This window comes from Rhododendron vialii, chromosome 10a, assembly GCF_030253575.1.
Source record: "Rhododendron vialii isolate Sample 1 chromosome 10a, ASM3025357v1".
Taxonomy (NCBI): Eukaryota; Viridiplantae; Streptophyta; class Magnoliopsida; order Ericales; family Ericaceae; genus Rhododendron; species Rhododendron vialii.
Window position 1 is genome coordinate 12,949,902 of NC_080566.1, and position 23,352 is coordinate 12,973,253.

Sequence of the window (23,352 nt, forward strand, 5' to 3'; positions counted from 1 at the left end):
TGTTTCCTAATTAATCTAGATTATCTTGTTATGCGTAATCCTTTATTGGACAGTGCAGTACACCACCTCCGATAAAACCCAGGGTTTTCTCCCCACCCAAATTTACCATTTTTTCTAACTTTTATTATTATATTTTCTGTTTTGGCAAATTTTATTTATGTTTCTTAGTTAATCTAGGTTATCTTGTTATGCGTAATCCTTTATTGGTTAGGTATCTTCATTAACCAAGTTTTTGTAACCTATATATAAAGGCAGGCTAAGATTATATTTTATACACAATCAAATAATACATAATTTTTCCTTTTCTTTTAACACTCCCTAAATAAATCCAATGTCAATTCCGCAAGAGTTCTACCCAAGCCAAGAAGACCTACCCTACGAAGAAGAACTCCTCCGCAACCCCTCCAGCCCGAAGCTATGGTGGCGCTACCTCGTCGCCCGCACCGACTCCCCCCGCGCGAAGCGCTTCACCATCTACGAGCGCGCCCTCAAGGCCCTCCCCGGCAGCTACAAGCTCTGGCACGCCTTCCTCCGCGAGCGACTCGAGCTCGTCCGCCCCCTCCCCGTCACCCACCGCGAGTACCAGAAGCTGAACAACACCTTCGAGCGCGCCCTCGTCACCATGCACAAGATGCCCCGCATCTGGGTCATGTACTTGCTGACCCTAACCGAGCAGAAGCTCGTCACCAGAACCCGCCGCACCTTCGACCGCGCTCTGTGCTCTCTGCCCGCGACCCAGCACGATAGGGTTTGGGAGCCCTACCTGGTCTTCGTTGGCCAGAAGGGCGTCCCGATAGAGACCTCGCTTAGGGTTTATAGACGGTACTTGAAGCACGACCCCTCGCATGTAGAGGATTTTATCGAGTTTTTGGTGAATTCGGGCCTGTGGCAAGAGGCCGCGGAGAGGTTCGCCGGGGTTTTGAACGACGATAGGTTTTGTTCGATTAAGGGGAAGACTAAGCGTAGGCTGTGGCTTGAGTTGTGTGACTTGCTTACGCAGCACGCGGAAGGGGTTTCCGGGCTGAACGTGGATGCGATTATTCGGGGAGGGATTAGGAAGTCTACCGATGAGGTAGGGAGGCTTTGGATCGCGCTTGCGAGTTATTATATCAGGAGGAATTTGACAGAGAAAGCTAGGGATGTGTTTGAGGAGGGGATGACTACGGTTGGCACGGTTAGGGATTTTAGTGAGATTTTCGATGTCTACTCGCAGTTTGAAGATATCATGCTTCTACAAAAGATGGAAGGAGAGGGTGAGGGAAACGGTGAAAAGGATGAGGACAACGACGATGATAAAGATGACCGTTTGGATGTGGCGAAGATTGGGAGGAAGCTGAAGAGATTTTGGTTGTATGATGATAAAGAAGTTGAATTGAGAATGGCCCAGATCGAGTGTCTATTGGATAGGAGGCCAGAACTGGCTAATAGCGTACTTCTTCGCCAAAACCCACATAATGTGGAGCAATGGCGTCGGCGAGTGAAGCTTTTTGAGGGTAACCCTACAAAGCAGATTCTGACTTACACAGAGGCAGTGAGGACAGTTGATCCCATGAAAGCTGTGGGGAAACCTCATACACTGTGGGTTGCTTTTGCCAAGTTGTATGAGGATCACAAGGATGTTGCCAATGCAAGAGTGATCTTCGATAAGGCGGTTCAGGTCAACTACAAAACCGTCGATAATTTGGCTAGTGTTTGGTGTGAATGGGCTGAAATGGAACTTCGGCATAAGAACTTTAAAGGGGCTTTGGAGTTGATGAGGCGCGCGACAGTAGAGCCTTCAACGGAGGTGAAACGGAGGGTGGCTGCCGATGGTAACGAACCGGTGCAGATTAAGTTGCATAAATCCTTGTGGCTTTGGGCATTCTACGTTGATTTAGAGGAAAGCCTTGGTACCTTAGAGTCAACTCGTGCGGTTTATGAAAGGATTTTGAATCTGAGAATCGCCACGCCTCAGATTCTAATGAACTATGCCATGTTTTTGGAGGAACACAAATATTTTGAGGATGCCTTCAAGGTTTATGAAAGAGGCGTCAAGATTTTTAAATATCCACATGTAAAGGACATATGGGTCACGTATCTTTCCAAGTTTGTTAAAAGATTTGGGAAATCAAAATTGGAACGTGCGCGAGAGCTATTTGAGCATGCTGTTGAAGTGACCCCCGCTGAATCTGTGAAACCATTGTACCTTCAATATGCTAAATTAGAGGAGGATTATGGTCTAGCAAAGCGAGCAATGAAGATTTATGACCAATCTACCAAGGCGGTTCCGCCCCATGAGAAATTGAGCATGTACGAGATCTACATAGCTAGTGCCGCTGAGAAATTCGGGGTTCCAAGAACAAGGGAAATATACAAGCAAGCCATAGAATCTGGTCTTCCGGACAAAGATGTCAAGACCATGTGTATGAAATATGTTGAGCTGGAGAAGAGCCTTGGAGAAATAGATCGTGCTCGTTGGGTTTTCATATATGCATCTCAGTTTGCGGATCCGCGATCAGATCCTGATATATGGAACAAATGGAGCAAGTTTGAGGTGAACCATGGTAATGAAGACACCTTCCGAGAAATGCAAAGAATTAAAAGGAGTGTTTCTGCTAGTTATAGCCAGACACATTTCATCCTTCCCGAGTATCTGACGCGAAAGGATAAGCAGCCAAATCTCGACGAAGCAATGGACGCACTAAAAAAAGCCGGTGTTCCAGAAGATGAAATGGCTGCTCTAGAGAAGCAATTATTGCCTGATGCCAGTAACACTGCTACCAAAGATAGTAACAGGAAAGTAGTGGGTTTTGTGAGCGCAGGAGTGGAGTCTCAGACTGAAGGAGGATTAAAAGTTGCTGCAAATCACGAGGATATTGAGCTACCAGAAGAGAGTGATTCGGAAGATGATGAGAGAGTTGATGTTGCACAAAAAGATGTTCCCCCGGCCGTTTTTGGTGGTTTAGTTAGGAAACGGGAAGAGGGTGACAATGGAGATGATAGTGCTGCTACTAAAGATACAGATGATGGGGGCCATATCGGCGCGCTTGAGAGAATAAAAAGACAAAGGCAAGAAGCAATGGTTTGAAAACACTTCACAGTGTTCACACAGATGATTTATTTATTCATGGAAACGTACTTACTGCCAATCATAATAGTCTGGTTTGATGTAGTTCTCAATGCCGTTATCAAAAGATTGGTTTGATGTAGTTTTCTACTCTTATTTTTTGTTACTGTGTCATTCTCTTTTCAGATTGATCACTGTACTTTAGACGCATTGATGAAAGGTTTCGTCGTATATTTTTGGAATACCCTGTAGTTTTTGGCTCATTCCATTACCTTTCAAGTGGAAAGAAATTATTATTATTTTTTGATCCGCAGTGGAAAGAGTTCATTGATCAAAAAATAGCTAATCAAATAAAACGGACTTTTGTTCTAGAAGAGAAAACCTAAAACTCTCTTTTGGCAAGAGTTTTCTTTAGAAAATTCATCTAAAGTGCAATGCAAGAGATGACAAATTCCTACTAAAAAGCAATAGAAAATGGAATGGAATCATTCATTCAAACTAAAACATGTCAAATCCTTGGAAGAATGACCAAACGTAAGTAACTAATAAGTTATTGGGACAAAGAGGTAAGAACGGAGGGGAATATAAAACACAATCTCGATGGGGACCCAAGCGTGAGTGCTTTTTATTTATTTATTTATCAGCAACAACAATTTTATATATAAAAACTCAACAAAGGGTATATCGAGAGTAGAACATAGCAAAGAGCATAGTACAGAAAACAGAAAAGCAGAAATTACATTCAACTAAAAATTGAAACACAAGGGAATTTAACTCCTTGTCAGCCAAAAGGAACATCTACTTCATATCAGCAGAAAATCATATCCTCAATCTCCGGCAATTTCAAAATCAGAACATAGCAAAAGGCCTCCCAACTCTTCCAAAAAGTGCAGAAACAGGACAAGAAAGCATTCCTCACTTGAGTATGACAGCAGCACTTAGAATAAGACAGATCATAAAAATTCAGCTTCTCCATTCAGCAGAACAACAACCGCAGATTGATAGAAGTAGAATAAAACCAACAGAATCAGCATCAGTCATGGAAAGATTCAGAGGTTCAGAGAGAGAGAGAGTTTGGGCTGATTATCAACAGCATCAGAACAATCTTTTTGCTGTTTGAAAAAAAAAAACAGCATCAGTACGACAGCAAGCAGATTGTTAACAGCAGCAGAACAACAGTAGCATCATTTCTAGATTTCTAGATTAAAGAAGTCATACCCAAACAGCAACTAGAAATAATCTCCAAAATCTGACAGCAACAAGATGATGTAGCCTCAGGCTCTCCACAATCAAAATAAGCTGGCTCCATGGCATCCACAGAGAAAGCATGCTGAGCTGTGTCAAGGAGTACATTTAAAGCCCCAAGCCTTAATAAGGCCCTTCTGTTTTCTCTTATCTTGCAGCACAGCATGAGGAGGTTAAGCACCGCAGCCAACTGCTCTTGGTTGGACTTCAATTTGTCTTGTGAATGCTGTATATTTAGATCCAAAGTCAGACGTATATACGATCGGGGAAACACAAAGTACGTTTTAATGCATAGCAAGAAAGTTTCGAAGAAAACCATAAGGTCAAATAGGACAGCCATTAAGAAAAAAAAATGACGCCTGAATACTAATCATACCATACCAATATAGTCATCACAATATAAAGATAAGGTCCCATCAGGTTAACAAGTCTTATTTGATTATTTCCTATTAATAAGCAAAAACCAAAACTGCTTCATCCACCTTGCTTATTTGGAGGAGAAAAGGTGGGAAATTTGTGAGTAATCAAATAAGCAATCTGCCCAACAGAACAAGATTTAAAAGCAATTCTTAAAGCAATAGAGAGAGAAACTACCTATATGTAATAATTCTTAACTTAAAATATTAGAAAATAGCAATATAAGTGAAATATGTGAATCTTTCAACCAAATAAAAAAACTAATCTAGTCCAAATAATCCCAGAAAAAGCTAGGGAGACATACCTGAATAATGCCCAAAATGATTTCAAGCCCACCACACTCTCGGACTGCACCTGCAATTGAAAACTCGACCTCTGGATCTTGAGATTCCTCCCTATCCTCCTCCAACTCTTTGATCATTCGTTCAGTAGCTTCACCATCTAACCCCTGCCAAATTGCAGAATGGAACATTAATTTTGATGCAGAACATCAAAACACTTTTCCATATCAGAATTTCTCGTTGCTTCTTAAACATGATTTCAACATAAATCAGCACAATACAAAGCAAGAACACTGTAATACTTGAACTAATTAAAGAGATTGCAAATGAAAAACAATGATATGAGTCCAAACTTTTGAGAACCATCAGTTTAGTTATATGCCCTAAGTAGCATAGAGATGGACACCCAAGACACAGAAATGCCCTGTGCCAGCATGCCAATTTTAGAAAGATGTAGAACACAAAACTCTAAGGACATGTTCAACACAAGAATTCTAAAACTTCTATCGGTGATATATGCGCATATTATGCTCATAGATAATGAGAATAACAATATTTGAAATTAAAACAACAGGTCTTAACTTAACACCAACATATCTAACCATTGCATTCCCGCACAACTACAATGAGTTACTTTTAGAACCTTGCTAGAAGTGGGCACTACGTGAGTGGGGAGGAAAATAAGGAAAATACAAATGGTTACACGTGATGTGGTGCTTTCTGATTGAATTACTATTGTGTCCAAAGCAGTTATTCTACACAACACAATTAGTGTAAAAATAAAAAAGATTAGGGACAATTTAGGAAACTTAAAAGTCCATACAGCTTCACACAAAGGGTGGCACCACACAGTGCACTCCCTTTATAAATAGAATAGATAGAAAATGTGTGTTGTCGATACCGACCTTGTTCTTTTTGGTATTTGGGATTTTGGATTCTCTCTCTGCGCATGGTTCCCAATAAATTTTCTCTCAATACTCTCATTTCTCTCTCTATCTCTCTCCACTCAAAATCCAAAATCCAAATACCAAAACAAACAAGCCCTTAGTGACTACGATGAGTGAGAGCATCCAACTCAAAAAAGTGACAGGCACATATTTAGGAGGGGTTGATAAGTGCCATGTTGTGTCAGCAATTCAACACGGCTGTCCAAGACGACATGCTGCCGTCCTAATAGTGTCTCTGCTTCTTGGATTACATATGCCTCAAAATGGGAAAGAAATGCAGTAATGAAGCATTGAATGGCAGGATTGTCTTACTTGAAAACACCCGTATGTAGAAATTCCAGAGGACAAAAAAACAGTACAAGAAATATACAAAAGCCAACTACACCATACTTACGAAGAAGATTTTCCTCTTCAAATTGCTCTAAAAACACAAACGACGAACAATGCCAGAGGCAAAAAAATTTGCAGAAACAAACCTGAAGGTGATAAGTAACAGTCATTGGAGGACAATCTCAGGCTGATGTGACAGCATTAGCGGATAGCAACGTACTAGTAGTTGTGGTGTTTGAAGACTGGCTAATTGACTTTCTCCAAACTTGTTCATAAGCTTGAGCAATGCTCAAATCAAGAGAGATGATATTCCCAGCCACTAGCAACTCCATTCCATAGTCGTCCTCTATCAGACCTAATAGATCCAACTGGTGACAGATTTTGTTTTTAAAATCACGCATCAAAGGACCAATCTCAGCACTGGAACAAGGATTCTTGGTCATTGATCCCCTGATAAATTCTTCTTGAGTGTGTGGCTTATCCAGAACCAAAAGATATACAGGCTCCGCTTTTGAAGGGCAGATTAGATTGCATAGCTGCTCCAAAATAAACTGGAAAATACAGTTGAAATTTAATTGTACATTAGTAATCAATCAATACTACTTGTTAATTTATGCGCAAAATGTGTTGAGAAAAGCATTCCCAAAGCATGAGACAGTAGAGAACCTGATAATGAATCACTGGACGGCCATCCAACAGTGGTAGTTTATCAAGCAACGTAAAGAATGTTCTCAAATTAGCCCAAGCTTTAACTAAAACAGTTTTGACTAGAGCTCACAGCATACTTGATACATATTATGAATTCAATAAAAGCTAAGCTTCACAATTATTCTATCTTTAATGGATATTCCCAAATTGGCTTCACTTGGTTGTCATAACTTAGGAGTTCTAAGTTTTTGAAAAATGTTGGAGAAAAAAATTACTCCCTTTGTCCCACTTTGAGTGCCCATGTTTCTATTTTGGGATGTCCCAAATAATTGTCCAATTTCTGAAAATAACCCTCAAAACATGCCAAACTTCCAATTTTACCCTTCAAAATTACTCTTTCCATCACAATTGGTTTGAACTTTGACGGTTTGACCATTATTGATATTCGTGTCATTTTTAGATTGACTCTATCTTTCAATTTATAATGTTTTTCACGATTTTGAGAACTTTGTATAATAAAACTAATTGAGATCTATCAAGATCCATATTACATATTTTTTGAGATCCATATTGAAAGACAAACAATTTAAACACATCTAATTAACTTCACTGTTTTAAGGTTAATTTTGGAAATTAAGTTTTGAATCCTTAAAAAGCTCAATCCTCTGTAGAGGACACTTAAAAATGGAACGGAGGGAGTAACAAACAAACTGTTAAAGATAGATCACTAAGTATATCCTACATACCAAAGAAGCCCGTCCTTTTCTCTCCTCTCCATGGATTTGCAAACCATCAAGAAGATCCTTTAAAAGACGATTACAATCACTAATCAGCTTCGTCTTTTGCACTATCAAGCCTCCAAAGATGATGAAGGCCTCAAGGACTTGAGACAACAACTTCTCCCGCATGAATCTGGCATCAAGATCAAATTAAAGAATGGCTAATGAAGAACAAAATCCTCTACAAAACAAAACATGCAAAGTACTAATACCTGGATCAGATATTGCAAACCTCCAAAAAAATTCTGAGGAGCTCTATTAGCTTGTGAAGAATAAAGCCCTGTGAAATGTCAATATGCAGGCTCCTCTCCGGGGATTCAACATTGTCCACTTCTCGGCTAATTAAACTCACAAATTGTAGTTAGGCCACCATGTACAGTCAAGAAAAGATGGGCGTCTTCTGAATCTATCATTTTAAAGAGCATTTCAAAGTACTCAGCGGCATTTTCACCAGCAGAAAGTGTTGCTGGTAACAATGACATTAGGAAATTCAACAATCGGAAACGCCACAAAGAGCTTTGGCCACAAAGTAAGCTAATCAGCATACACATATCAGACCTAATAGATTGAGAACAAGCACTCAATACAAGTTCTGTAACCCAAGAGCCCATCTCAAATGATGTAAAATCACTTTTGGTCTTACAAGCACGGCGCTTCCATCTAAGGGCATATTTCAAAGCCAGGTAGTCATATCTTTGTGGCCGAGACCTCAGACCTCCCTTCACAGCCTGGCAAACTTTATACTGCCGCCTAACAAAATCAAGATATGAAGCTCCCTTCTCCCACTCTGAGTAGCTCAGTAACTGCACGTCTTGACTCTTTTGAGAACCATCCCAACGCTTTTCTAATGATTCTGGCATAGTCTTACCCCCACTAACAAGAGCACAGGAATGTACAGAAGGATTTAAGTTGTTTTCATCTGATGAAGAGGCGGGCTTTCCCATTCCTGGCTCCTTGTCGGTTTTATCTGGTTTTGGAGGAATACATGCCTGAGCTATAATCCTCAGACAAGGAAGAATAACATGCTCAGAAATAGCAGGATGCTTGGCACCTGATTTAATTGCAGAAAATAACAACTGGAAGAAAACTCACAGTCTTGACCTCCCAAAATTCATCCGCCAAAGAACACACCTCTGAAAGCAACAGCAGCTCTTCATGGGTAGCCAGGGCAATGTCCATTTAGCGATGATGTTCAAGGCAGTACAAGACTTTCTTTTGTATCAAACTATTCAACTCAGCCACCGCATATGTATCACCTTCTGAGGAAGCACAAAGAGCTGTTCTGGCTTGGACACGAGCAGTTTTAGGACCCTGATGAATATTATTTTCACACAACTAGAAAAATATGCCAGCAGAAACAAGTTGCTTCTTTGAGTTTGGGCGCTTTGATAGCACCTGCAGTATTTCCAGACACTGTAACAAATGTAGAAGCACAGCCATACCAATTATTTGGTGATCTGGAAACCACAAATCTGGATGATGCAACTGCACTATCAGAATTTTTCTGATGCAAGTAGTTCATCAAAACTTGTCGAAGCCCTTGAAGTGTCTGCACACTTTTTGCTAACAGAATCAAAAGCTGCTTTGCACTTGGTTTATCTTACATGAAGGTCCAGGCAAAGAGACCATCATTTGCTGCACGGAATCCTTTTGCTGAGAGTCAATCTCGTTCTCACCAATGCTTGACACAATCTTAAGCAAAGGTTTCTTAAAGCCCAGCAACTGCTGATATCTCCAGTGAGCATTTTCTGATTCGGATTCTATAGCAGCCAGTCCCCGCTTCATATCCTCATCGTTTTCCATACTATCAAAAATGAATCTTGGCTTTGCCATGAAATTAAATTCAAATCGACCATATTTGCTATACCCACATTCATTGCATAAGAAAGAATCCAGATTCTCATAATTGATATTGCGACATTGCCTGCATTGATATGCACTCTCATGGCAATTACTACAAATCCCATGCTTATCAGTGACAGGATGACCACTGCAATGGTTCAAGGGATAAAGTTTGAAGATTTTTGTTGCAGTGATTGGAATGGGAAAGTCCACTTTTAGCTCAGTCTGATTGAAAGCAAGGTGGTAGCTCTTTGCATGTTTACGCAATGATCAATTATTCTTCAACTCTGACAAGTCAGCCACAGTCCTATTGTTGTAGTAGAGGTTCAAGACTTTAACTGATTTGGACCTATGAGCATTGTGAACATTCATGGTCACACTCTGGATGGTATAGCTCCCAGTACATTTCACTATGATGCGATTATCTGTAAATTTCGTTTCTGATTTTAAAGTTGCTAGCTTCATCCTACTGTAGGGCACCTCAGGAGAACTACAAGCAACACATGGCTCACTTCGAGATAGTACCCATCAAATTCCACTAAACCACTCAAAGTGTTGTATATATTAGCCAAAAGCTCAGAGTGAAGTGTCTCAAAGATGCACCTAATCACATCAGGGGTCAAGCATTTCGGTCCACAATTTCAGTGTTCTGTTGCTTCGAAATGTTACCAGGCTTCCCTGACAAGAAGGTGACGAGTTCTGTATACTCGATGATATTCTGGCCATACAGTGGCAGGCATTTCACTTTATGCAAGAGAGACGCTAACAAGGATTCCTTGAATGACTGCTTTCCATGATGCCAGGCACCATAGAGAACACATTTGGCTTCTGACCGTACAGAGCTTGAATTCCATTCCAATAGAAAGCAATCGATGAATTGCCTCAAGGTATCTCTCCCTGTGGCAATGAAGATATCTACAGCTGCTTCCATGTCTAAACAAGACTTCTCCAATACAGATTCACCACCGTCTTTTCCTTTCTTCTTCTTCTTGGACTCCAGAGCTTGCAGTCCTGATTTGTTCGAACTTGTTCCTGTGTCCCCGGCTTTGGCTTTTTGTAAGGCGTGGTTCATGTCCTTTCCAGTATAGAAGAAGTTTAAGAGAATGAATTACAGACTCTTCCTCAAAACAGAATACACCATCCATCAGAAAGGACAAGACATCTACTTGACTCAAACAATACTTCTGCCAGTTCCGAGGCTGTACAGAAGCTACTTCATAAACACCAAAAAAGGATGTGGAAGTGTCCACATCAAGATGAGCTGCATGATGTAGATCACCTCATATAAGTATATCATATAATCTGCTAGATAGTAAAGTAACTACCTGCTCTCTACCTTTGAATAAGATGAGATTAAGGTTACTTTACTAGCTAGCAGATTATATGATGTACATGTTCACCTTAATCTCACTCATTTCTACACAGCCCATTAACCCAAAGAACTACCTGCTCTCTACCTTTGAATAAGAACTCATAAGCTCCAATAAAATACAACCAAAACTGCCGAGCAAAAATAAAATAAAATACAACCAAAACTCAAGGACGAAGAAAAGAAGACCTCATAGTGAAGGCAAGAATAGCAGCTCACTATCACCTCATCAACAAAAGAAGACACTTCAAAACCAAGCCAATGATGTCCAAGAAAATTCTCAAAAAGGGAAGGAGCATTAGCGGCCATCAGGTTGGTTGTTCGGATTTGCCAATGGCTACAAGTCATGTGGTTTGAGGGTAGTTAATACGGTAACTACCACAATAAATGTGATGTTACTTAGTTCTACTTAATTTGTATTATCTTGTAATTAAAGCATAATACCTTAATGATTAATGAAACTAAATAATGTATTGAATGGGTTAATGTGATGTTACTTAGTTCTACTTAATTTGTATTACCTTGTAATTAAAGCATAATACCTTAATGATTAATGAAACAAAATAATGTATTGAATGGGTTATGAGAGATCAATAGTTAGTGGTTACTCTTACATTAGCCAATTGTATCAATTACTTATTTATTGCAACTAAGACTACTGTTAACTACTACTTCTACTAATAACATTGATCACTATTAACCTACATTAACTAATTCATTTTAGCCAAGTATATTAATACTCAATCATCACTTATTGAATATGATCAATCAATTAAGTTCTCAGTCAAATGATTTTGACTACTATAGTAGATTATAGAGATTAATCGCCATTCTACCATTAATTGAATAGTCTAATGTCAATTATAACTACTAATTGTTATAATATCACGTTAAACGATTGCATACATCACTTCAAATAAATTATTTAAATATAATTAAGAGATTATTACAATTATATGGTTTATATTTATTATTTTTAAAAATTTGTTATAAGAAACATATATACACAAAGTAAAAATTTAATGGAATATATTAACAACATTAATTGTAAGTTATTCAAAACAACAAATGAATAAATGTTTTCTCAATAATATTTGTAAAATAATTTTTAATTAAAAATAATTTAATGAAATATATTAACAATATGAATCTAAAATCAAGGCAATTTTTTGGCTTAAATATTTAGTTTCAAAAATTTGTTATAAAAATTTGTTTACAAATTAAATATTATTAAATTAAATTTATATTTTCACCCTTTATTTGATAGTCTATTACACAAATGATTAGGAAAATGACAAAAAGTATGGTGAATATAACAAAAAGTGGTGTGAACTTAGAAATTTTCAATAATTAAAAAAATTCTTGCAAGAAGGTACATTTTTCCCCAAAATATTTATTTTTCCGCCAAACTGGCTACCAAGAGAACAAGTTAGAGAGAGAAAGGGCAAAAACGTTGGAGTGTAGTTTTTGTCGTGGTAAATATACAATATTTTATGGTAATTGCCAGCATAAACTGTGATAAGTATATCTAGTGTGTATGGTAAGTATAATGACATTTTTTTTTTTTTTTTTTTTGAAAAAGGACAAAATCACCATACTTTTTGAAAGTGATTTTGATCCAAAGAGCTGAGATTCATCCAAAATCAGATCTAAAGGCCCAAATTAAATGGGGCATGATAGCACCACGTTGGGGCATCATAGAACATACACACGTACGAACTGTGCTACACACACAGCAATTTGTGCATAGATTGTGCACAAATTTTATTTTGGGGCCCACCACGGGTCTCACACAAATCATCCGAGCCGTTCATTAAATGTAAAACATTTTTTCAAGGGTCCCCGTAAAAAACTAAGCTCAATCTAATACCTATAGGTATTTCATCCAACCATCTAATTTTTCATTCAGATTTTTGAATAATGAAAAGTTATACGATTGGATCGAGCACCTATAGGTATCGGATTGAGATTATCTGTTACGGGGACCTTTGAAAAAATATTTTACATTTAATGAACGACTCAGATAATTTGTGTGGGACCCGTGATGGCCCCACAATAAAATCTGTGCACAATCTGTGCACATATTGTATGTGTGTAGACTTTCTGCGCACGTACATACCCGATCACGCTCTAGGGTTTCATATGTTTTCCTGGTGAGAGATTGATTGATAGAGAGAATGAAGGGGGAAAATGGCAGGAAGCCAAGGAACGCAAAAGGCAGCGGCCGAAGCGGTAGCAGCTGCGGCAGCGGCAGTAGCAGCGGCAAGGGAAAGGGCGACGGAGAGGGTAGCAGGATATGCCTGCTTTTCGTGTCGCCATTGGATAAGCAGATGAATTTGGTGGCTATAGATACAGCCAGAGGAGAATTAAGGATGGATCGGTTAAGCACTCTGCATAACAACGCTTCAACAAACTGTGTTGGCTTGACCGCACTGGGTTCGGAAGCTTACGCGATTGGGGGTGATGTTCATCTGGTAACATTAAGGTACCCTAAACGTGTTTATATTTACAATTTCATTAAAAATTCCAAACAACAACAGTAGGAGGAGGGCCCTACCCTGAACGGAGGGAAGCCAGATCCGGTGGTTGTTACCGTGGATCAAAAGATATATGCCCTTGCCGGGACTTCTTTGCAGGGGGATACGACACGTGAGAAATTGAACCCCGTATTCGAGTTCCTTGATCCTAATGGGAGCAACATTCGGACCCGTCTGCCTGATCCCCCATTCATTTCCTTGTACACAATACAAGATTGTTATTCTAATGGCGTGGAGTTCTGCGGACACGCAGTCATTGGCTTCAATATTTATGTGCAAGTAGTTGAACCATCTGGTTCTATATCCCTGTATTCCTTCAATGTTAAGAAAGAAAAGTGGACATCGCATATTACTAGTACAAACAATGGTGACGACCGGGAAGAATGTGGCGCTGCGGGGTCTGATGGTCTTATATTTGATAATCTGAGATTTGCCGAGTGGTATGGTCGGGCTGATGTGGTGGATTACCTCTTGTATCAGCCATTCCTCAAGTTTGTGGAAAAAGGATTGAAGCTTTATGCATTTGATCTCACCGCCAGCAAGCGGGATGAAGAGGAGATTGAAGAAGAAGGAGACCTCTACCACGATAATGAGTTGTTGGCTATCCCTGATGATTACTCCTTCCTCGACGACGATGATTTGGAAAATTATGACTGCGCAGACAGTGATGACTGTGCAACTGTTCCAGTATTTGGTTTGAATCATGTTACTGATTCAATTCCTGGTTCAGATGGCAGTGAGGGGTTTGTTGCTCACCTTAGAGACAACCTGTTTTGCTTCATTGGCATGTACACCAGTACCCACCATTTTCCGAACGAGCATTTCAAAAGGACTGTCACTCGTCTTCGTGCTTCTGTGTTTGAATTTGTCTCCCTTGAGATATAAAAAGGGCCTAAGTTTTTGAAACGCTATCTTCTAGCTCAAAACGTCATTCAGGATGACTGGATGTTGGACTGGGATTTGGGATCTTCGTTGATTTTTAGTTCATGGTATCAGTTCATTTCTTGTCTTAAGCTGTTTTATTATTGACGTTTTCTCTCAGCCCCTTTTATGATGCCGTGTCTCTTCCTATCCATATTTATGTTTTTCTTTTTTTTATCATCTTTCTGTTTCATGATTACTGCTAACTTACTCTCGTCGTGCTTAAGCCGCCGTAATTCATCTCTAATTACTTACTGGATGCTAGAATAGTCCCCCATTTGTTTTAGGATCTAATTGAAGATAAAGAGGATAAGTAAGACCTAGGGATCTGTGTAGCTGCTGATGGCACCATGTATGCGATGGGTTTAGCCGTACATCGTTCATTTCCCCTTTGAAGCTATGTACTTGCATGCCCAATGGCTAACTTGTCAGTGTTCCTTATTCTCTTGAAAGTGATCCTTGTTTGTCATTCTTTGGGTTTAATGAAGATTTAAAGTTGGATGTGTTCAGCTTTCAAGTCTGGTCGATCTTGTTGGGCATCTGGCAATGTATTGCTTCTAATCCTTATAGACCTCTATGGATATATCCTGGTAGATACCTACCGTCATTTGTAAAAGATCCATAGCATGTATGTATATCATATGCAGAGGAGACTTGGGAGAAGCAATTAAAGTGATAGCTGTCAGATAAATCTTCGAACTTCGAAGTACTTACATAGGAGCTTGTTTGATTCATTCATCGAACAAATCAATATGACGGGGCGTTTCTATTTCTTTTGTCACTGTAAAGTTCGACTGATTTCAAAATCATCCCTATGGATTTTTTCGTGTCAATTTCAATCTTGTGTTTTATGTCACGTTTCACTGTCATTTGTATGTTAACCTACCACCGGAGAATCCTGAGTTTGTGACTGCATACTTATCACGGGTAGGAAAATGATTTACAACCAACACATCATCAATGCAAGCTCAACTATATCAAAATCAATTCTCCCTTGCCCTCTCTCTCTCTCTCTCTCTCTCTCTCTCTCTCATACACAAATACGATCTAATAGTCAACACTCTTCAAATGCCGTGTTTCCATGGCAGCGAGGACCACTATGCCCTTCCTCTATCTCCTCCCATTTTAATTCATCTCCGTTAACTATCAATTCAAACTACCATAACCCTTATGAACAATTTTCTCTCGTCCTCTTAATCACACTCTGTCCGCCTCATTTTCTCTCCCCCCAAAATCAGTGACCTCTGCCATTTCTATGTGAACTGCATATGCCACGAATATTAAATGACCACAGATTGTGCATCTATTCTCTGGAAAAAACATAGGCAAATTCTTAATGTAGAATAAAACATATTTGGGAAATGCATTGCACAGCTATGACTACAAATGCAGACCTATATTAGATGAAGACGGATGGAAGAAAGGAGAAAAAACTTGAGAGGAAAGCAATCATCTTTGACTCTATCATGCTATCAGCTATATGTGGTGTTCTTCATTTCCCTTTCTGTCTAATAATTAAGAATCTTTTTAACTCCATATAACTGCAGTCTCACTCTGTTGTAGGTGCAAAATTCCAGATAAAGGTCATCAGATCCATTTTCGGTGACCTTGTGAGTGCAGAATTTTCTTTTTAAACTGTTAATTGGAGTATGTATAAGTTAAAATTTCTTGTGAGCTTATGATGATACTATGCTCCATACACAGAATTTCAATGTGACGGAAAGCCTGATTCGTATAGAGATGAGGCAGCTGGTAAAGCGGTTCGAAAGCAGTGAGATAATAATGTACGAGAAGCTATGTTACACGGACACAGGTACGTGAATTAGATATGGGTGCATATCTAAGGGTCGGGTACCTCAATCCTGAAAAAAGAGGATTCGTGGATACGTGTCCGAATTTGGACACGGATACGGGGATACGCCACCTAATTTTCTAAATATTTTTGTTATATTTTTATACTTAAAGAAACCCGTAACTTCTACACGCCAAAAAAAAATTGAGTATAAAATTATCATGTCATCATATTCATAACAATAAAAACATAAAGTTACAGTCATAACTCATAAGTTTGCTAAGCATATGGACTAAGAAATTGGGACAGACAGCATACCTTGGAATTGGTAACTACGTTCAAGTTCTAAGGAGTTTTCGAGTCCACCAATTGGTTCTGTTACAAACAAGTAAGTCCTTACTGCTTAGAAATATTGAGTTTTTTACAAAGTTCAATTAGGTAATGAAGACATAGATTTACCTGATTCACTGGTTTCCTGTCCACATGATCACACCATGGCACACTTCATCACCTTTCTTTACATTTGATAGTATGTTGATACTTGATCCTGCAGTTTTTAGAATCTACTGTATATCCTTTCTATTTCTCCATAATCCATACCAAAATGAGATTTACATTAACATAACATAGCAAAAGGCACATAGTTTAGAATTTAGATACATAAAGCCATAAACTAGTTTGGTTATGAAACCATCCAAAATACACAAGATACAATCTTGCATCCAGCATTTGACCGAGAATTATATTACAAATTTACAAGCAAAAGAAGTCATTCCAAGCTGGATATTAAGTTATTAACAAAAGAGTCAAAAGACTAGTGCTTTTAAGTTATCGTCCAGTAGACTTGTAGTCTAATTGCAAAAAGAAATCATGGTTGACACCTTCTTCTACTCACTTTGTTCTTGTTCCCCCCCCACCATCAAGGACCTCAACATCATCATCCTCGTCAAATCTCACTCCTTCCGGCACTGGTTCGTCAAGAGAAAGCTCCACAAGCTGCGTTACATCACCTCCTTCAATGTCAAATTGGTCGCCACCTGAAAAACATAAAGGCAAAAGCATAAATTTCTTAATGCAGTAAACATTACTATCCTGCTGGACTTCCTACTGTGAACCTGTGATATGTTATAATACAAATAAACTTATGTCTCAAAACTTTGAAGGCCCGTCCATGTACTCCTTGGTTTTCCTTGACAATAAGCGCAAATTATAATGAACAAACACAAGATCTTCAGCTCTGGTTGTTAGTAGTCGGTTTCTTTTGATGTTTTGAATCAAGGAATACGTACTCCAATTCCTCTCGCAACAAGAGGAAGAAGCTGGCTGCGAAAGTAGCTTAAATGCCAAAGATTGTAGGAGTGGTGTTGAAGCCTCATGATTGGCCCACCATGAAATGGGTTCCTTATATCTTCTTGCATCAATTACATGAGCTTATTCAAAATACCCAGACCCACTAGAATATGCTCCAAATTCCATGTAAACTTGGTGCAAATCGTTAGTATCAGGAAATAACCGATTAAAGCATTGAGCTCTCATTAATGAGACCTCTCGATCCTCATGTGGTGATACCCGAGGAATTCCTTTACCACTTTGCAACCAAGCATCAGAATAGTATTTTGGGACTAATGAGTGAGCCATACAATGCAAAGGAGTGTTACTCTTGTTCCATCTACTTTCTAAAATTTGTTGAATTACATCAAAAAAGGGGTAATGGCCAACAAGTATGTCTTCGTGCTCATGTTCAAATATGATATTTTTTACATTCTCAATCATCGAATCCCACATGTCATATATTAGATGCAAAACAGGAGTGTCCATGTCAGCTTTTCTTAACATATCAATGATCGGTTCCGTGAATTTCAAAAGATGTTCTAAATTATCCCAAAAATCATCATCCTCATCAACAATGTATTTTTTCACATCTCGAGCCTTATTTTTAGCCACAGTGGTTCCACCAGCCCTATATACTTTCCAATTTGCATCCATAACCATTTTTTCAAGAGAACTCCTAACTGCCACTATCCTCTTGGCCATTATAATGCTAGAGGCAAACCTAGTTTTAGCCACACTCAATAGTTTCAAATCTAAGTATTGATTGAAAATATAATTTGCCATGCTATGGTTAAGAACAAAGTTACGAATATCATTAACTTTCGAAACCAAGTCTACGATCCACTTACATTGGGCATAGTGTGGTGATTTTGCTCCTGGATCGCATATGCTCTTCAAGGCCAAATTCAGACTATGCACCACACAAGGAGTCCAGAATATATGTGGGAATTTGGTTTCAATGCTCAAGCCAACCGCCTTGTAATTCGTTGCATTATCAGTCACTATTTGAACCACGTGTTCTTCTCCTATTTGTTTGATTGCTTCCATGAACAAACTTCCAACATACTCTGCATCCTTTGTGTTTCCGCTCGAATCAATGGCTTTAATAAACATTGCTCCCCCAACTGATGCTGCCATAATGTTAATGAGCGGTTTACGTTGTGTATCGGACCACCCATCTGAGCACACCGAAACTCCTTTTTTTCTCCATGTATCTTTGAATGGTTGGAGTAGTTTGTTGACATGCTCTTTTTCTTGTGATAACAGAGTTGTTCGAAGCCTATCATACGTAGGGGGACGATAACCAGCTAGTCTACTATTTGCAAGAGTGAGAGTATTGCCTGAAGTATGGAGACCTAGCAAAGTTAAATGGTAACCCATTGGCAAAAAACATTCGTGCAGCTTCTTTATCAGCAACATCTCTCTGAGTAGCATTAAATGCATCAGGTAAAGGACCTTGTGGAGCCATCCCCTTGCGTTTCTTTCGATGGGCAAGATCAGATCCTTCGGGTAGAGAGACATACGCTGCTTTGTTTTTTGCATTCAATTCTTGGTGGGCCTTTCTAGTTTCAGCTTCTGCATGTTCCCTCTTTATTGCATCAAATACTGCATCTGAAATAATTTTGCAATCCTCCACACCAGAGCTAGGAATCTTCAATAGATGACCCTTGACTTCGGTGTATGAACCGGTTACTACCTTGCTGCAGTAATTGCAAGACCAAATTCTATTTCCATCTCCACTCGAAGCCACATTAATAACTTTTACATGATTCCACAAGGGTTTATCATCAAATGCAAACCCTTGATTTGTCTTTGGACGAGCATTGACGTTCTGTTTCCCTTTTTGTTTTTCTCTTGTAGAAGCTTGTGAAGAAGACATGGTTAGAGAAATGCAAGAGAAGTGTTTGAAAAGGCTGTGTTTTTTTAATAAGTATATAAACCCCCAGTTCAAAAAGTAATAAATGTGTGGTAGAATCTGTTTGGGGTGTGAGTATTGGTGAGGGGATGAGGCTGAGTAAGCTAATTGTGTAAACAAACAGAGCCTTGTTCGGATAAAAAAAATAAAAAATAGAGCCTTGTTGGCCTTATTTTGGCGGGATAATTGCCTTGTGACTCCCCATGGACATTAAATGCACAGGACAATTAGTCATGGTCCAATCCTCTCATGTTTGGAGTGTCTTCATATGGCATGATCATTGTATGGATGCTTTGCATACATTCATGATTGATTCTATGCTTTTTTTTGAAAACCAGGTTCTATGCTTTACCCCTGATAAAAAAAACTTTAAAAACATTTGATATGAATGGGTTTTTTTGGTCGGCATGATTGATACTTTGATAGTATGAATTATGGAGTATGGTTACTCAAAGTTTATCCTTTTTATTTTTATTTTTATCAGCACTCAAAGTTTATCCTTAAATGACTATTTATATAGATAGACAATTTTTTTCTTCAAAAATCATATTTCTATAAGAACAATTAATTTTTCTGTTCAATGATTGGATTAATTATATATGAAATGAATGGCTTCGATCATCGGTATGCATTCCGAGGCAAGTCCCATGATACATCAAGATTATCTATATAGAACAATTAATTTTGAATTTAATAAATTGTTTAATTGTCTATAAAATGAATGGTTTCGTTCAATGAATTGGTGCACTATTCGCTACATCGAAGAAGATAACATCTCTGTGTCCGAGATTACGAGTTAGTTACCTTCTTTAAAGCACCATACCTGGTATTGTGTTTGAGATTATCTGAGTGAAATGATCGAATAATTCACACACAATAAGAACGAGGGTGATAAGAGAATTGTTTTGAGTCTTTAGACTTACATATTGATGTTACTCTTTATGAATCTCTCTCTCCATATGTTGGAGATTATTTGATTCAAATGTGTGTGTGTGTGTGTGTATATATATATATACGGGGCGGTTCCGGGGACACCCATAAAAACACCTAAAAAAACACCCCATAGTTTCGGATTAAATTTTGATGATCCGAGCCACTCATTGTGATCAGAACGTGATTTTAAGAGTACCCGTGAGAAATCAGCAAAAAAAATGACCGGGAAGTACTTGATCCGAACAGTTTCGAACAGTTTTTTATTGAACGGTTCAAATAAAAACTGCTCAAATCAAACCTTTCCCGGTCATTTTTTTTGCTAATTTCTTGCGGGCACCCTTAAAATCACATTCTACACACATTGAACGGTTCGGATCATAAAAATTTGATCGGGAACTATGAGATTGAGATTATGGGTGTTTTTTTAGGTGTTTTTTTAGGGTGTCCATTGAACCGTTCCGATATATATATATATATATATATATATATATATATATATATATAAAACAGAATGCTGATCGCTTAGAATTATGTTGATGTTATTCTGTATGATACTTTCACCCTCTATCTCTCTCCCTATCTATCTCTCCCGTCTCTCTCTCTCTCTCTCTCTCTCTCTCTCTCTCGGATTGTCACACTCATTTGTGTATATATAGTTTGGTAACTAGTGTTATAGAATAAAGGGATAACATGTTTCAATGCATTATCTATTGTCTACGTTAATACTATATGTAGGCTATGTTTTTCCTAAAAAGTCAAATAACAATTAAAATTATCATCGAATTTTGAAATTTTTTGAATAAAGACGAAAAATAAGCCAAAAAGCCTCACGAATTTTGAATTTTGTTGGATAAAGACGAGAGGAATCAAGAATCCTAATTCAATTTACAAAATAAACCATTTAGACCATTTTTATTTACCTAATTCATGTAAGTTTGTGTTATTATTTTCTTTTCTATTAAAATCAAGGCCCCTAAGGCAAACTTTCAAACTTTTTTTAATTGGATAATATTTACGTTCGAACACTTAAGGAAAAATTTCTCAAAAGAAGTCCTGACTTTTTTATATAGTGCTATCATTTTATATTGAAAATAAATGGTACAATCCTTTTTTTTGGTACAGTAGTATCTCATATTAAATTGTTTACAAAGCATATATTTGTATTAAACACTTATAGAAATATTCTACATATCAATGGGTACCGACCCTCAGTACCGATAATTTTATAAAATATCCTACTAAAATATCAATTTAATGTTTGCTTTCTCAGAATTGTCGGTCTAGAATTAGAAATGGATCTAGTACTTAGAATTATCACATTTAAAAGTTAATTTTTCTTTTCTTTTTTTGGTAACAAAGTTATTTTTTTACAAGGATGCTTTAAAATTTAAATACACTAGCGATTTCTCTTATTGATACACTATTGATCTGTACCTATAGTTGAACTGTATAAATATACTGTATCTAGTTCAAAAAGAAAGAGTAGTGATTTTCACTCTTTGTTTCGACAAATTTACTTCATTTTTGGTCTTTTGGTGAAATTAATGTGTATAATTTTTCATTTAAAAAATAAATAAATGTGAATCTCATTAAAAAAAAAAACTTGTATAAGGGCGCATTCTTGTGAACTTAATTAATTTCGACTTATTTCAGTATTTTGTATTTTTTGTTTAGTTTTTCGTTGTAATTTTTGAGATTAATCGTTTGTATCGACGAGAGGAATCGGAAAAGTATAAAAATATGGACTGATATTGAAAAAAATTCAAATAAGAAGCCGGTCAAATTTCGACTAAACTTATTTATTTGACCGGCGTCTAATTTGAATTTTTTTCAATATCAGTCTATATTTTTATACTTTTCCTATTCCTCTCGTCGAGACATATGATTAATCCAAAAAATTACGACAAAAAGCTAGAAAAAAATTACAAAAAGAATAAAATACTGAAATAAGTAAAAAATAATTAAGTTCACAAGAATGCACCCTAAATACACGATAGTTTGTTTTTTTTTTTTTTTTCGGGTTAATCAGAAAAATCAGTACACGGGACTCGGGAGTGTTTCGATGTAAGAACTCTTTAGTGTGAAAAATTATTCATATGCATGAGTCATGACAGCATGAGAATCATATAATCCCATAGACATACACATGTATTCAAGTAGTACTACTTATTAGGCCCCGTTCCAGAAACGAAAATAAGTACTTATTTTTTAAGAAGACAATTTCAAGCTCAAAAATCACGTGTTTACGTAAATAATTTTTCTATCAATATGGATCTTATTTGATAGATCTCATTGAGATCTTTTATACGGTGAAAAAAAATTGAAAAATAAATTTTCATTTATTTTATTTTTGAGTTTGAAAATGTGAAATAATTACTTATTTTTTAAGAAGGTGTTCTGGAACGGAGCCTTAATACTTATTGAAGAGACTGGCATGGCTGACATGTAAAGTAGGAAGCGTATATAAGAAGTCTCAAGAATAATCCAGTTGATTGATAGATTTTTGCTCTTTATACAATTAATCAGGGTTCGATTTTAGGAGTGAAGCACCAAAAAAATAATTTTTTATTACTTTCTAGTTATTGAGAGATTATTAGGTACTCCCGGTGTATACACTCTCCTCTTACATAAAATGTGAGGCCTGCAGGTGGATCCTGCGTGGCCTCACATTTTATGTGATAAGATGTGTATACACCGGGAGTACCTAATAATTTTCCCTAGTTATGGAGTGGATGCTTGCTTTTTATTGAACCGGAGATGAAATTATCGACTTTGATGTTTGGATTGTCCAAGCCTCATTTTAAATTTGGTTGTCCATTACTATTAAATCATACTAAAAAATAAAAGGATATGAAAGTAAAAAATAAATAAAATTAAGATTACATTGGAATTACAGTTTATTTCTGTTGCCCAAGTCTGAGGTCTGGTGGGACTTACCCCTAAATCGATTCTAAATTTCTAATTAACCGTGGAAAAAAATAAAAAGATAAAGTGTGCAAGTTGCTTTCGCTGAGATTT

At 37.6% G+C, this 23,352-nt stretch overlaps 5 protein-coding genes across 7 annotated transcripts; 2 read left to right on the plus strand and 3 right to left on the minus strand.

Annotated features, from left to right (window-relative positions):
• The first annotated feature begins 274 nt into the window (after positions 1 to 274).
• On the plus strand, positions 275 to 3,290 carry LOC131303531 (uncharacterized). The gene has a single exon (XM_058330428.1). It carries the CDS (start codon positions 332 to 334, stop codon positions 3,065 to 3,067), a length of 2,736 nt encoding a protein of 911 aa, XP_058186411.1. The 5' UTR covers positions 275 to 331; the 3' UTR covers positions 3,068 to 3,290.
• A 483-nt stretch (positions 3,291 to 3,773) lies between these two features.
• LOC131303533 (auxin transport protein BIG-like) lies at positions 3,774 to 7,706 on the minus strand. Of its 3 annotated transcripts, XM_058330430.1 has the most exons (5): positions 7,661 to 7,706; positions 6,413 to 6,817; positions 5,013 to 5,156; positions 4,265 to 4,517; positions 3,775 to 3,983 (listed from the first exon to the last, which is right to left on the minus strand). In XM_058330430.1, exons 2-5 carry the CDS (start codon positions 6,434 to 6,436, stop codon positions 3,874 to 3,876), a joined length of 531 nt encoding a protein of 176 aa, XP_058186413.1. In that variant the 5' UTR covers positions 6,437 to 6,817; positions 7,661 to 7,706; the 3' UTR covers positions 3,775 to 3,873. The 3 variants fall into 3 exon arrangements, with proteins under 3 accessions (XP_058186414.1, XP_058186413.1, XP_058186415.1); XM_058330431.1 differs by lacking the exon at positions 7,661 to 7,706 and having other exon boundaries at positions 3,774 to 3,983; positions 5,013 to 5,149; positions 6,413 to 7,636; XM_058330432.1 differs by lacking the exon at positions 7,661 to 7,706 and having other exon boundaries at positions 3,786 to 4,158; positions 6,413 to 7,615.
• On the minus strand, positions 7,703 to 10,094 carry LOC131303532 (auxin transport protein BIG-like). The gene is made up of 2 exons (XM_058330429.1): positions 7,906 to 10,094; positions 7,703 to 7,826 (listed from the first exon to the last, which is right to left on the minus strand). Exon 1 carries the CDS (start codon positions 8,635 to 8,637, stop codon positions 8,032 to 8,034), a length of 606 nt encoding a protein of 201 aa, XP_058186412.1. The 5' UTR covers positions 8,638 to 10,094; the 3' UTR covers positions 7,703 to 7,826; positions 7,906 to 8,031.
• A 2,987-nt stretch (positions 10,095 to 13,081) lies between these two features.
• Positions 13,082 to 16,159, plus strand: LOC131302901 (uncharacterized). Its single transcript, XM_058329691.1, has 4 exons — positions 13,082 to 13,378; positions 13,448 to 14,430; positions 15,926 to 15,972; positions 16,067 to 16,159. Exons 1-2 carry the CDS (start codon positions 13,082 to 13,084, stop codon positions 14,324 to 14,326), a joined length of 1,176 nt encoding a protein of 391 aa, XP_058185674.1. The 3' UTR covers positions 14,327 to 14,430; positions 15,926 to 15,972; positions 16,067 to 16,159.
• LOC131303535 (uncharacterized) lies at positions 16,154 to 19,941 on the minus strand. The gene is made up of 2 exons (XM_058330433.1): positions 17,297 to 19,941; positions 16,154 to 17,191 (listed from the first exon to the last, which is right to left on the minus strand). Exon 1 carries the CDS (start codon positions 19,026 to 19,028, stop codon positions 17,586 to 17,588), a length of 1,443 nt encoding a protein of 480 aa, XP_058186416.1. The 5' UTR covers positions 19,029 to 19,941; the 3' UTR covers positions 16,154 to 17,191; positions 17,297 to 17,585.
• Positions 19,942 to 23,352: the final 3,411 nt, after the last annotated feature.